This window comes from Sorex araneus, chromosome 4, assembly GCF_027595985.1.
Source record: "Sorex araneus isolate mSorAra2 chromosome 4, mSorAra2.pri, whole genome shotgun sequence".
NCBI lineage: Eukaryota > Metazoa > Chordata > Mammalia > Eulipotyphla > Soricidae > Sorex > Sorex araneus.
Window position 1 is genome coordinate 76,088,410 of NC_073305.1, and position 12,677 is coordinate 76,101,086.

A 12,677-nucleotide genomic window follows, 5' to 3' on the forward strand; every position below is an offset into this window, starting at 1 on the left:
GCAGCACTCCCTGTTTTATCTCCAGCCTCCCAACCAGACCGTCCCTCGACCCATGCCTCCTCCATGCACGCCAGCAGTAAGGCTGACACACAAGCAGCGCAGCTTTACAGGGAGGCGCCCCAGGCCTGGCCTGAGTGCTGCTGTGTCCCTAAAACTAAACAGAGAAGGACTCTTTATTTATTTATTTATTTTTGCTTTTTGGGTCACACCTGGCAATGCACAGGGGTTACTCCTGGCTCTGCACTCAGGAATTACCCCTGGCCATGCTCAGGGGACCATATGGGATGCTGGGATTTGAACCCGGGTCGGCCGCGTGCAAGGCAAACGCCCTACCCGCTGTGCTATCTCTCCAGCCCCAAAGAAGGACTCTTTAAAGTTAAATCTCCTTGGGGGCTGGGGGAGGAGGAAGGAGGAAAAACTAAAAAGGGTAAAATAAAAAGACCTCCTCCCTCTTGACTGTGGGAGGCTTGCTGCCCTCTCCGCCCCTCTTTCCTTCTTCTTTTTTTGGGTCACACCCGGCGATGCACCGGGGTTACTCCTGGCTCTGCACTCAGGATTACCCCTGGTGGTGCTCAGGGGACCATATGGGATGCTGGGAATCGAACCCGGGTCGGCCGCACGCAAGGCAAATGCCCTACCTGCTGTGCTATCGCTCCAGCCCCTCCGCTCCTCTTTCTATTCTCGTAAAATCTCTTCAGAATTCAGCAAAAAATAACAATGAATAAAATTAAATTACTCCACAGAGAAATACTACCTTTTTTTTTTCTTTTTGGGTCACACCCGGCGATACACAGGGGTTACTCCTGGCTCTGCACTCAGGAATTACCCCTGGCGGTGCTCAGGGGACCATATGAGATGCTGGGAATTGAACTCGGGTTGGCCTCGTGCAAAGCAAACGCCCTACCCGCTGTGCTATTGCTCCAGCCGCAGAAATACTACTTTCTTATGACTCCTCTTTAAAGCTCAAAATGGAAAGAAAGAGCTGTGAGATAGTTCAGGGGTTGCAGCACCTGTCTTTAATGCTGCCCACCCTGATTCAGTCCCCGGCATCACATGGTCCCACAAGCACCACTGAGAGTGAGCTCTGAGCCCAAGGCCACAGGTAGCTGCCCTGCTCCTCTGGGTGTAACCCCCAAACTAATTCCCTACCTGCAAACAAACAAGACAGTAGCCACGAAGCTGCCACGAAGCATCTGAGAACTTGCTTCCTTGGCTTCAGGTGCCAACCTTTAGCAGCTCCCTGACAGACTCCAATTCAGTACTAAGGCACTTTTCTGATGGCATGGTCCTCCGACAGGCTGTGCCATCATGGCCTGTTTGATGAATTAAGAACTCGTGTCAAATTCATGTTCATGAGTTTAAGCTGAACCTTTTTGAGCACTCTGAATCTAAACATCCACATTCTTAGGGCAAGTCTCCATTTCCGATCCACACTTAGAAATACCTCCTAAGATGACAACTCGTGTCAGTCACAGCAGGCTCCAAAGGACACACACCTCTCGCTTTTATTTAAAACAAAACCAAAACCACAGATGCTTGTTCTTAGAAAATGGGAGTAAAAAAAAAAAAAAAAACTCTTAAAAGGTGTGTTAGAAACACTCAGTATCGTCCATCTTACTTCTGACCACAGAGGCAAGAGAGGGGCGAGAGTATGACAGGTAGCGGTGTCTGCCTTGTACATGGCCGACTCGGGCTCAAGCCCTGACACACACATGGTCCAGAGCCCTGCCAGAGTGATCCTGAGCACAGAGCCAGAAGTAAGCCCTGGAAACTATTAGGATGTGACCCCCACAAAAAAACAAACTACAACAAAATAAAAGAGATAAGAGAAATAGCTCAAAGGGATTTTTAAGAGCCCCCCGCCCCCCGTCGCCCCCCTCACTTTCCCCAGCACTCACTGTTACACTGGTCACAGGCATAGATTCTCCCTTCCAGGGCCTCTGTCTCCGTGAACTTGGCCAGCATCTCAGTGAGCAGGCACTCCGTCTGATTCAAAGGGACAAACCCCTTTTCTATGCAGTGATAGCGTTCGGGGAATTCCAGGGACAAATCCCAAAAGGGCTCAATGGTATTGGATTTATAATTGCATGATACACACGTAACCTACAATGGAAAGACACATAAACTTGACCAAAGCTAAATGTACAGTTACACACACACACACACACACACACACACACACACACACACACACATATACTTCTCCCCAGAACAACTGCAATATTAAAACAACAACTCTAACTTGAATGTAAGGAATTAGAGCATACCAATTCTGGCATATATTTATAACTATGTGATGCTGGCTGGACTGGAAAATCGTGAAATACAAAGACAATTCTCCACCCTCTTCCCTTTTCAACCAGCGCAAGAGATTCCGTGCTGCAGAGCCTAAACTCAAGCCAGCGCGGATCTTTCCAGGAATTAGGCTGAGACGGAAAATATGCAAATTCCTGTCTGCTTCTCATCCTCTTTCCTTGCCAGTTTTCACCACTTTCTCCCACTCCAACTCGCTTCTCCTTTTGCCCTGGGTTCTTGCAGCAATTCAACACAGATCCCTGTGCCTGCATAATCTCTAAGTACCTCATGATTAGACCTCTTCTCCCATTATAAATTTCCCAGATGTCCCTTTCTTCTTAAGAACTCTCATGGACTAGAGGAAGTGCTTATAAATACTCCCATTTCACATGCAAAAACAAGAGCAAGTTTGTTTTTTTTTCCCTATTCCACTAACCCTTCTCAGGAAAGCCTAAATATGAAAACACCAAACCTCACAGGCATGGGAGTAAAGTTTAGAGGTTTTATCTGAATTTCATTACCCCACCCTTTATTCTTGAAGTCTAAAATATTCTTTTGGGGGGGCCTCAGGAGATGGCTTAAGGGGCTGGAACACAAGCCCGGGATGAGCCCTGGGTTCAATCTCCGATTCCACATGGCCTCCCGAGCCCCTGGCAATTCTGGGGAAGCCCCAAGAAAAGACAAACAAGCAGAAACTGTAGAGTAGAGGAAATCCCAGTGTTCTCCTGAATAGCCTCACAGAGCTTTATCTAGGAGTCGCTGTTTATGTTGAAACGCGATTAAAGAGCCAAGAAATGAAAGGGAATGGGGATAGGAAGGAAGACTGTTTACCCTCTGCATCCTCCTCGCCAGCTTCCTTCCTCATATAAAGAACACCGAGGTGGGAAGGGTGAGCTTTTTTTTTAGGGGGGGGATTTGGGGCACACCTGGTGGTGCTCAGGGGTTACTCCTGGCGTTGCTCAGGGGACCATATGAGATGCCAAGGATCGAACTCGAGTTGGCCTCATGCAAGGCAAACAGCCTCCCGCTGCACTATCACGCCTGCCTGTGATGCAGCGAGGGCTGTGGATGCCAGGGGGGAAACCCTTGCATGGAGAGGCCCTGCATTCCAACTCCTCCCACTGCCCCCACAGCCCGACCCAGAGAAAGAGAAAAAGAAAAATGAAAAAGCAAATGACCAGAGCGAGGGTTAGAAACAGGCTGTTCAATTTTCAAGCTGGTCCTCAAACTGATCAACTGATGGCACAGCCAAAGGGCCCTGCAGAACAGGGGGCTGCCTGTCCTTCAGAACTAAGACGCTTGCTGGAAATGCAGCACTGGGGCGAGGGAAGCTAAGATAATCTACCCACGTCCTGGGGAGGCAGCATGGGGATCAGAGGTCCTGAGTTCCACCCTTGGCACCCAAGACTGGGTGCAGTCCTGCCACCCCCACTCCCCTGCACCCAGGTATGGCTCTGGTAGCCTGAGGCCGCCCCAGGCACTGCAAGGCCCTAGGGCACTCCTTGAGAGGCTTGCCCACCACCAAACACATACGCTGGATCACTACCCACAAGACCATGAAGACACACTGAATAGCGAAGGGTGTCAGGGTCGCCCTCAAGCACCTTAACTGGGTGAGCGCCGGCTACTCTGGTCGGCCCGGCCACTGGAGAAGCACTGGGGGTGGGAAGCCACACACACACACTGCCCGCCTCACGGGCACACCTACCTGACTGCGGAGCTGCCCGTGAAATATGGTGTTCACTACCTTTAAGACCTGCTTGGTGAGCTTCCTCTGGGAGAGCGGGATGAGGATGCGGCGCCTGGTGCCCTCGGCCTCCAGCTCCTGCTGCACTTTGTGCAGCAGCTCGCAGAGAAACTCCTGCGCGTCCTGCTGGTCGCAGCCGCGGAAGGCGGGGATCAGGCTCCACACCGAGTGGAGCATGGCGAAGGGCGACACCAGCGCCCACTTCCCGGACCACATGACCCGGAAGAGGGTGTGCAGCTCGTGGCAGAGGGAGATGTGCTTGGAGCGGGGCTCCTTGTTCTGGATGAGCTCGAGGCTCCTGCCCAGGGAGGCGCCCGCCCCGCTCCGGCAGAGGCCCTCAGCCCCCCACGCCTGGGCCCGGGCCCCGTCGCTCCTGGGCGCCAGCCCGGGCAGCGGGGCCTTCCCGTTGGCGGCTCTGGAGAGCAGCTGCTCCGTCTTGCAGGGGTCGAGGTTCAGGAAGCACTCCCGGAACTTCTGCAGGTGGCTGAGCACCTGGAGGATGGAGTTCATGTAGCAGGTGTTGCCCAGGTTGCGCAGGCCCGTGACGCCGGGGGCCACGGCGGGCGCGCGGCGCGCGGCGCGGCCGGCGGGGGCGCGCGGCGCGTGCGCGCGGGGCGCGTGCAGCAGCAGGCGCGCGCTCTTGCGCGGGGGCGCGCTGGCCAGCTCCTCCAGCAGCCGCCGCTTGACCTCGCGCCGCCGCTGCCGCGCCGCCTCCTTCTTGCGCTCCAGCGCCTCCTGCCGCCGCTGCTGCTCCAGCCGCGCGCGGCCCCGCGAGCTGCGCTGGAACCACAGGCGCAGCGTCCTGGCCAGCAGGCGCTGGCGCCGGTGCCACAGCGCCGTGAGCATCTGCGGCTGGGCCGGCGGCGCGCGCTGCGGGGGCGCCGCCGCGTCCTCGCCCGCCGCCATGGAGCGCAGCGTGGGGCCGCGCCGCACCGGCGGCTCCTGCTTGGGGCCCCGCACGGCCAGCAGCGCACTGCGCAGCAGCTTCAGGTCCCCCTCGGGGTTGTCGTTGAGCACGTAGTCCTCGCACAGGTAGCAGAACACGTAGAGGTCCCGCACCTCCATGGCCAGCGGGTGGCCCGTCTCCCGGAAGTGCTCGAGCGCGTGGTCCTCCATGTAGCGGCCGCACGCCACGTGCGAGCACTTGAGGCAGGCCCAGGCCGACTCGGTGGTGGCGCAGTCGCGGCAGCGCCACTTCTGCGGGTTCAGGATGGAGTGGTCCTGCGCCAGCCGCAAGCGCCCCACATGTTTGCATCTATCCATGTCTCAGGCGAGAGGCCGCTCCTTCAACCTGCGGGGAGAGAGGGGCTTTCAGCGGGGCCGCCTTCCTGGGGAGGGCTCGCAAGCTGCGCTCGGCCGGCCCGAGCGAAACTGGCTCCCTGGGTGGGGAACAACCATCGAGCCGGTGAGGCGTTTGCCTTGCACGCGACAGACCCTGGTTCCATCCCCGGCATCCCGCATGGTCCCCTGAGCACCGCCGGGTGAGGCTCAAAAAGCAAAATAAAATAGCTCCCTCTGGAAGGACTAAATGTTTAAAAAAGGTAAAAGTTGGTATAGGCTGAGAATGACCTTAGAACAATTTCATATTCCTTAAAAAGAAAAAAAATCATGAAAATACAATACAAGGGGCGAGAAACCAAAATTATTTTTTATTTCTATTTGCTCTGTGTTTCGGGGGATCTGTGGACCCAACAGGGCACGTGCCCACCCTTGAGCTGTATCTATGGCCCCTTAGCACCAATCTGAAGCTTTATGTTTCTTCAGCCTGTTCTAATTTTTGAATGTCGGCTAAGTTTTACACCGGGCTGAGTAGTGTTCCTCACAGAATGCCACTGCCCTGATTCCACACTGACTGCGCCCAACTGGTCACCACAGGCGAGCAATTTGTATGCTGAAGCGGCTCAGAGCCGATTCCAATGTCCGAGAACCGAAAGCCTTTGTGTGCACCACGCGGATCACACTCCTGCCGGAGTGAGGAAGGGCAGGGATGGTGAGAAGAGACGGCTGGTGCTTCAGATGTCAGGGGGAAGAGGGAGACCCTCACATGAAAAGGCAGTCCTGTTTGCTTCGGGCCCACTCCCGCCACGCTCAGGCATCACTCCCGAGTCTGCACTCAGAATCACCCCTGGGAGTGCTGGGACAGCACGTGATGCCAGGGCCGGCTGGCACCAAGCAAATGCTCTACCCGGACACCATTCCTCTAGCTCTCCTCAGCAGGCAATCTCGGTGGATTTCAATGTATTCCATACTAGGACAGCTGTCTTACCCACCGTACTATCTCTCCACACCAAAATCTCCTTTTTTTTTTTTTTCAGTGCCAGGGTCTGAACCTGGGGCCTCTTATAAGCATTTACCCCTCCACCAGTATTTCCACTAAAAAAAATTGTTTTTTTTTGGGGGGACACCCGACTGCTCAGGGGTTACTCAGGTTCTGAACTCAGGGTTCACTCCTCACAGGCTTGGGGACCATATGGGATGCCAGGAGTCGCACCTGGGTCAGCTGTGTTTAGGGCAACCGCCCTACATGCTGTACTATCTCTCCAGCCGGCCCCATGTATTTCCACTTTAAAAATAACTTATATTCCTGGGGCCGGAGTGATAGCACAGCGGGTAGGGCGTTTGCCTTGCACGCGGCCGACCTGGGTTTGATCCCCGGCATCCCATATGGTCCCCCAAGCACTGCCAGGAGTAATTCCTGAGTGAAAAGCCAGGAGTAACCCCTGTGCATTGCTGGGTGTGACCCAAAAAGCAAAAAAAAAACAAAAAACAAAAAAAAACAACTTATATTCCTGTAATAATAAGCCCTGAGGAGAGCCAGAAGTAAGCCATGAGCATTGCTGGGTGTGTCCAAAGAAAAACAACAAATCCCAAAATAACCTATTTGTACCTGGAAACCTCAGAACCATTTTATTAACCCATAAAAACAAAGGGATGAAGAATTCACAGGAATCTAAGGTCCAAATGAGCTTTCTGTAATGATGATGAAAATACTCTTTTATCTGCATATCAATAATACACTAAAGCTAGTCACATGTGACTTCTGAGGACTATAATGTGGCTAGTGAGACTGAAGAACTAAACTTTTCACTCTACCCAATTTAAATTTACTCACATGTGGCTAATAGCTGCAGTATTGGAAAGCAGAGACTTTGGGGCCGGAGAGACAGTACAGTGGGTAGGGGCTTGCCTCGCACGTGCACAACCCAGGTATGATCCCTAGGACCGCATATAATTACCTGGGCCTGCCAGGAGTGAGCCCTGCGCACAGCTGGGTGTGGTCCAAAATCTCTCTGTCTCCGTTTCTGCCTCTCTCCCATACAGACACAGTCCCACAGTGAATCATATCTGAGTACTCTTACAACTCAAAACCTAGCAAATCCCCATTCTGTCCAACAGGGCTGATGTCTTCCAGGATTTAACTGCTACTGAGATCTCATCACATGACACATATACAGTCTCAAATCCTACAAAGAAAGAATATTTCTGTTAACAAGAAGGAACATGGCAATATAACATCCAGAACATTAAATCAATTCCTGTGCAAGAAAAACCAAAAGTCAAACAGAAACACACACACACACACACACACACACACACAGAGTCACACAGTGTGCCCATCCCATAAGCTCTCCACGGGGCGCTGTCAAATGGAAAGGCCATTCTGGAAATTCTTTACATTTCATTTTCTGATCCATAAATGTGCTGAGCTCGTACCTCCTTGCCTGCACAGCCCTTTCCCGCTACAAATCTGCTGTGGTGACTCACTGACCTGCCATATGGAAGAGGAAATCCATTCAGGAAAACACCGGACAGGCCTGCAGCTCATCACACTGGGGAAATTGTGACAGGCTGGCTTCTCCAAAGGAAAAAAAGCTCTGGTCCAGAAATGGAAAGCTCTCAAAAGTGACACAAAAGGAAAAAGCTAATCTGGGGCCAGAGAGACAGTCTAGCAGAAAGGTGCTAACATTGAAGGCTGCTTGCTTGGAGGTGGCTAAAGGAGGTTTCATTCCTGGCAATGCATATGATTGATCCCTGAGCACTACCAGGAGTGATCCCTGAGCACAGAACCAGGAGTAAGTGCTGAGTACAGCCGGTGTGGCCCCCAAGCAAAGCAAATTCAGCTAACACACAAGCAGAGAATAAAGAGCACACAACTTCAGGTTACTTGGTTCAAAATACTGTTTAAACTCCCCTCTCATGTACGTTATTTCAGAACAATGCCTAACACTCACAGGAATGTAGTTTATATTTTTATTATGTATCTTTCTTTTGCAATTCCCAAGGATTATAACAGTCTTAACATTGCCACTTGAAACTTATCACTTCTGATGTGGCAGGCACGCAATATTCAAGAGGGAAAACTTGCAATGGTGAGAGTAAAAGACCAATTCTGCATCAATAAATAGTTAAATAATTTTAATATTTTGTATACCTTGGTCCATCATAAATGTAAAACCTGACAAGTAATAGTTTTTATTCTTTGAACAGTCATACTTTTCTTTTCAAAATCTGAATAAGGTAGCTAAATAACTAGTCAGTTTTAAATAATTAAATTATAAGAGCATCACTAAATGTTAAAGGAAGGTAACAAAGTATTTCTCATTCTTGAGCCAGAGAAATAGTACAGTGGGTATACAAAAAACTCATTCTTGCCTTTCTTTATGAGAAACTTCTAGATTTTAGCACATCTTTTTTTTTTATTGTTGTTGTCCTGGGCCAGATCCGGTGGTGCTCAGGGCTTATTCCTGGCTCTATGCTCAGGGATCTCTCCCGGTGGGCTTGGGGACATTAGCACATCATTTTGAAAAAGGTCTCCCTATGACAGAAGATGACTGAACCTTGCAAATCATCTTTAAAAACCTATAGCTTGAAATATCATGTCTTTTAATCAGATAACTCCAATTCTTCTAAAAAAGTAATATCTTAATGGATCTTAAATGTATTAAAGTAAAATTTCTGGGGGTAAAAACCAATCAAAAAGAAAAAAGGAAGACTCTACTTTTAGGAATTTTCATTTCTTCTCTCATTACATTGCTTTCTCCTCAATTCTTCAATAAGGACTATGGAATAATCCCGCACGGTCTTGGTAAGACCAAGTGGCATAAATTCCAGCTTCAGAAAGAGTAGACACTATGGTAACATGCTGACAGCCTTCATTTACATAAAAGAATATTAATTACGTGGCATCATCAACATCTGCGATTCTGCTCACTGCCATATGCGACAGCGCTGGGTATTTTAACCCTTCAACTTACTGAATGTACCCTGAATTACATCTACCACAAAAAACCTGCCAAGATGGTATACATAATGAATACAATTTTACGAGAAAAACAGTGTTAAAATGAATTTTTTTGGCTAATATTTCCAAGAGATGAAAGATTGTTTAACATCAATATACAATTAAGAAAAATATCCCCCAAAGATAAAAATCACATTAATATATAGCTAGTAATCCCCAACGGTACATTCTAGAGTGTTGTACAGTGTTTTAAAGACTATTAAAAATTCAATGTGGGCCGGAGCAATAGTTCAGCAGGTAGGGTGCTTGCCTTGCACATGGCTGACCCGGGTTCAATCCCCAGCATCCCGTATGGTCCCCCGTGCACCTCCAGGAGTAAGTCCTGAGTGCAGAGCCAAGAGTAACCCCTGAGTACCACCAAGTGTGGCCCAAAAGCAAAGCAAAAAACAAAACAAAAAACACCAAAATAACAGTTCAGTGAAAAAAAACTTCAGAATTTTTATATGATGACAATAAAGCTGGCAGTGGCTCTCAGTCACAAGACAGCCCACACGTGTGCTCCGTGCCTATAACTGAGCTGGCACCGGGACTCGAAGCTGTCAGGAGATGGAGGGGCAACTATATGCTGACGTCTCTCACTTGCATTACAATCTATTTGCTCCAAAGGGGCAGAGGAAGCTGACGTCATTTAGGGAGCTCAACCTACCATCCTGGCTTGCCCAGAGCAGGGGTCACGCCCGGCACTGTGTCGGGATACGAAGGCAGAACCATGGTTCCTGGAGGAACGCTCTGCTCTGCACCGAGACCAGCCTGCCTATCCCCAGGAAGCCTCAGAAACAGGCTGGGCCATCGGCCTTTCACTCCCGCTCTGTCTGCTTTCTCTTCTGATGCTGCTGGGCTACTGTTTCCTGTTTAAAGGGACACATACTATCTTTACCATCCCTGACACTATTGGAGGCTCTTTCTTCTTTCTTTTTGATTTTTGGACCATACTCAGAGCTTTTCCTGGCTCTGCTCTCAGGGATCACTCCTGGTGGGGTCAGGGGACCACATGGGATGCCAAAAATTAAACCTGTGTCAGCTGCATGCAAGGTAAGCGTCTCGCTCACTGTACTTCTCTCTGACCCCTCTTTTCTTTTTGCCTATTTTATGTGTGACAAGAGTAACGTGCAATGTTATGTTCACCACAACTCTATAACAGCTTCAGTTCATGGGAGCAATTTTCTCAAAGATCATTTGTAGCTTCCTTACAGCTAAGTTCAATCTTCTTCCTCTTTTTGAGTTTTGAATCCACGGCCTCACACATACAAGGCAGGTGTTCTATCACTGAGTCACATTCAGGGCCCTAATTGCTCTTCCTCAGCCACCATTCACATCTAATCTGTAGCTGACCCCAACACACACTCCCAACTGTAGGCTACTCTTCACTTGTGTTTTCTTCTCATCTGTAATTATACCTTCTCTCCTTTTATACGCATGTCTCTTCCTTGAAATGTGAGTTTTCTGTTCTATTCTCAGTGATTTCATCTATTCCGATGACAAGTATGACTTCCATACTGTCACTATATCACTGTCATCCTGTTGTTCATCGATTTGCTCGACCGGGCACCAGTAACGTCTCCATTTGTCCCAGCCTGAGATTTTAGCAGCCTCTCCTTACTCATTTTTCCCAATGATTGGAGGCTCTGTCGGGGTCAGGGGAATGAGACCAGTTATTGCTACTGTATTTGGCATATCGAATACGCCACAGAGAGTTTGTCAAACACTTCCTGTGCAGGCGGGATACTCTTGGCAGCTTGCTGGGCTCTCCGAGAGGGATGGAGAATACAAGATAATGCATTTTAGTAACAAACTTTTTTATGGGCTGGAGCAGCAGTATAGCAGGTAGGGCGCTTGTCATGCACACGGCCAGCTGGTTCCAATCCCCAGCACCAAATCTGGTCCCCTGAGCCCCACCAGGAGTAAGTCCTAAACACAGACAGGTATGGTGCAAAAACAACAAAAAATCCAAAAACCAGAAATTACACACACACATACACACATCTCCTTATTGAGATATTATTTTAAAAATCCACAAGACCCATAAAATTCACTAATTTGAGGCATGTAATGCAGGACTGGGAAGGTGGCTTAAGTAGCAGTTCAGTCGGCAGCACCTCACTGAGCAAAGTGAGGCATAACCTTCACGACAATAGCAAGGACACTTTTTTAAACATACAACTCAGTTATCAGTATGTTGGCAGAGTTCTAAAATCACTTTTGGATATATTTCTATTTAATTGTAGAGTCTCAGTTTTAGGTTGAGTATTCACATTTTGATACCGGGTACTATTATTTTGGTAAAATGAAGGTCCTGAGAATCTGCTACCCTCTCCAGCTGGGGAGTACCGATGGCGCACTCAAGTGCACCCACTATTTTCTCCAAGCCTCCCTGTGATCAAGACACTGAGGGGCCGACTGGAGGGTAAGGACGTGCGACCTGTGGATGAAGCTAAACTAGCTGGCTCTCAAGGGATCGTCAGACTTTTGGATGCACTGACCAATACCCCTGTGCAAAAATGATCTGTGCCGAGAACTGAAATCCCGCTTTCCTGGGGGACATCTGACGACTTCAGTACAGAGAAGGCCCGAATGCACTGGGGGACACGCACGGAAACAGCAGGCTGGCTGTGGCATGGGTAAGGAAGGGGCTTCAGTGGCTCGCGCTGCCTCCACTGGTGCCTGGTCCTCACAGCCCTGTGTGGGGTCCACAGGGCTCCCGACAAGCTAGGGTTACAGTGAGGTCCAAACCCGGCCACTTCTCTTCTACTCTCTGACCACACAGAAAGATTCTGTCCCTACTGAGAGCAAGCCAAGGTAATAAACCTTCCAACTCTGGCCATAGGGTTCATGGTGTATGCCTCCAAAGTCCCATGTTCTCTGTAGCAGTGAGGCAGGAAGTCACCAAACTACACACATGTGGGTACAGACGGCATGTCCAGACATCTATGTCAAAACATTTTGAATTGTGCTCTCTAAATAAGTGCAGTTACCCCAGGCTGAGAGATGGCACCGAGGGCTGGAGCTCATCCTGTGCATGCGCGAGGACCAGGTTCCAACCCTGGTCCCACTTGGTCCCACCAGCACTGCTGGGAGTAGCCCTGGAGCACCCCAAGGGGGACCTTCACACACAAACGTGCAGTTAGTTTTGCTAATCACACTTCAGCGCAGCTACTGAAACGGGCACAGACACAAGCATCTGAACAAGTCAAGTCACTCAAACGAAGAGTAAGCCCTCTGGGCAGCTGCTCCTTGAACCACCGGTGAGCTGCTGACAGGAAACTAGTGCATGGATGCAGTAGCCCACACCTGACGCCACTCATTAATTTTATACTCACGGTAGGTAACCGAGGG

The 12,677-nt window shown here is 49.9% G+C and overlaps 1 protein-coding gene across 5 annotated transcripts in view; it reads right to left on the reverse strand.

Moving 5' to 3' along the window:
* The window catches only part of USP49 (ubiquitin specific peptidase 49), a 73,425-nt gene that overhangs the window by 8,293 nt on the left and 52,455 nt on the right, over positions 1 to 12,677 (reverse strand). For 4 of the 5 annotated variants that reach the window (XM_055134272.1, XM_055134269.1, XM_055134271.1 and 1 more), the window contains 3 exons: positions 7,279 to 7,506; positions 4,004 to 5,333; positions 1,899 to 2,103 (listed from right to left, as the gene is read on the reverse strand). In XM_055134272.1, coding sequence (XP_054990247.1) covers positions 1,899 to 2,103; positions 4,004 to 5,305 — 1,507 coding nt within the window. In that variant the 5' untranslated portion in view covers positions 5,306 to 5,333; positions 7,279 to 7,506. The remainder of the gene's footprint in view (positions 1 to 1,898; positions 2,104 to 4,003; positions 5,334 to 7,278; positions 7,507 to 12,677) is intronic. The other variant, XM_055134273.1, reaches the window with a different exon arrangement.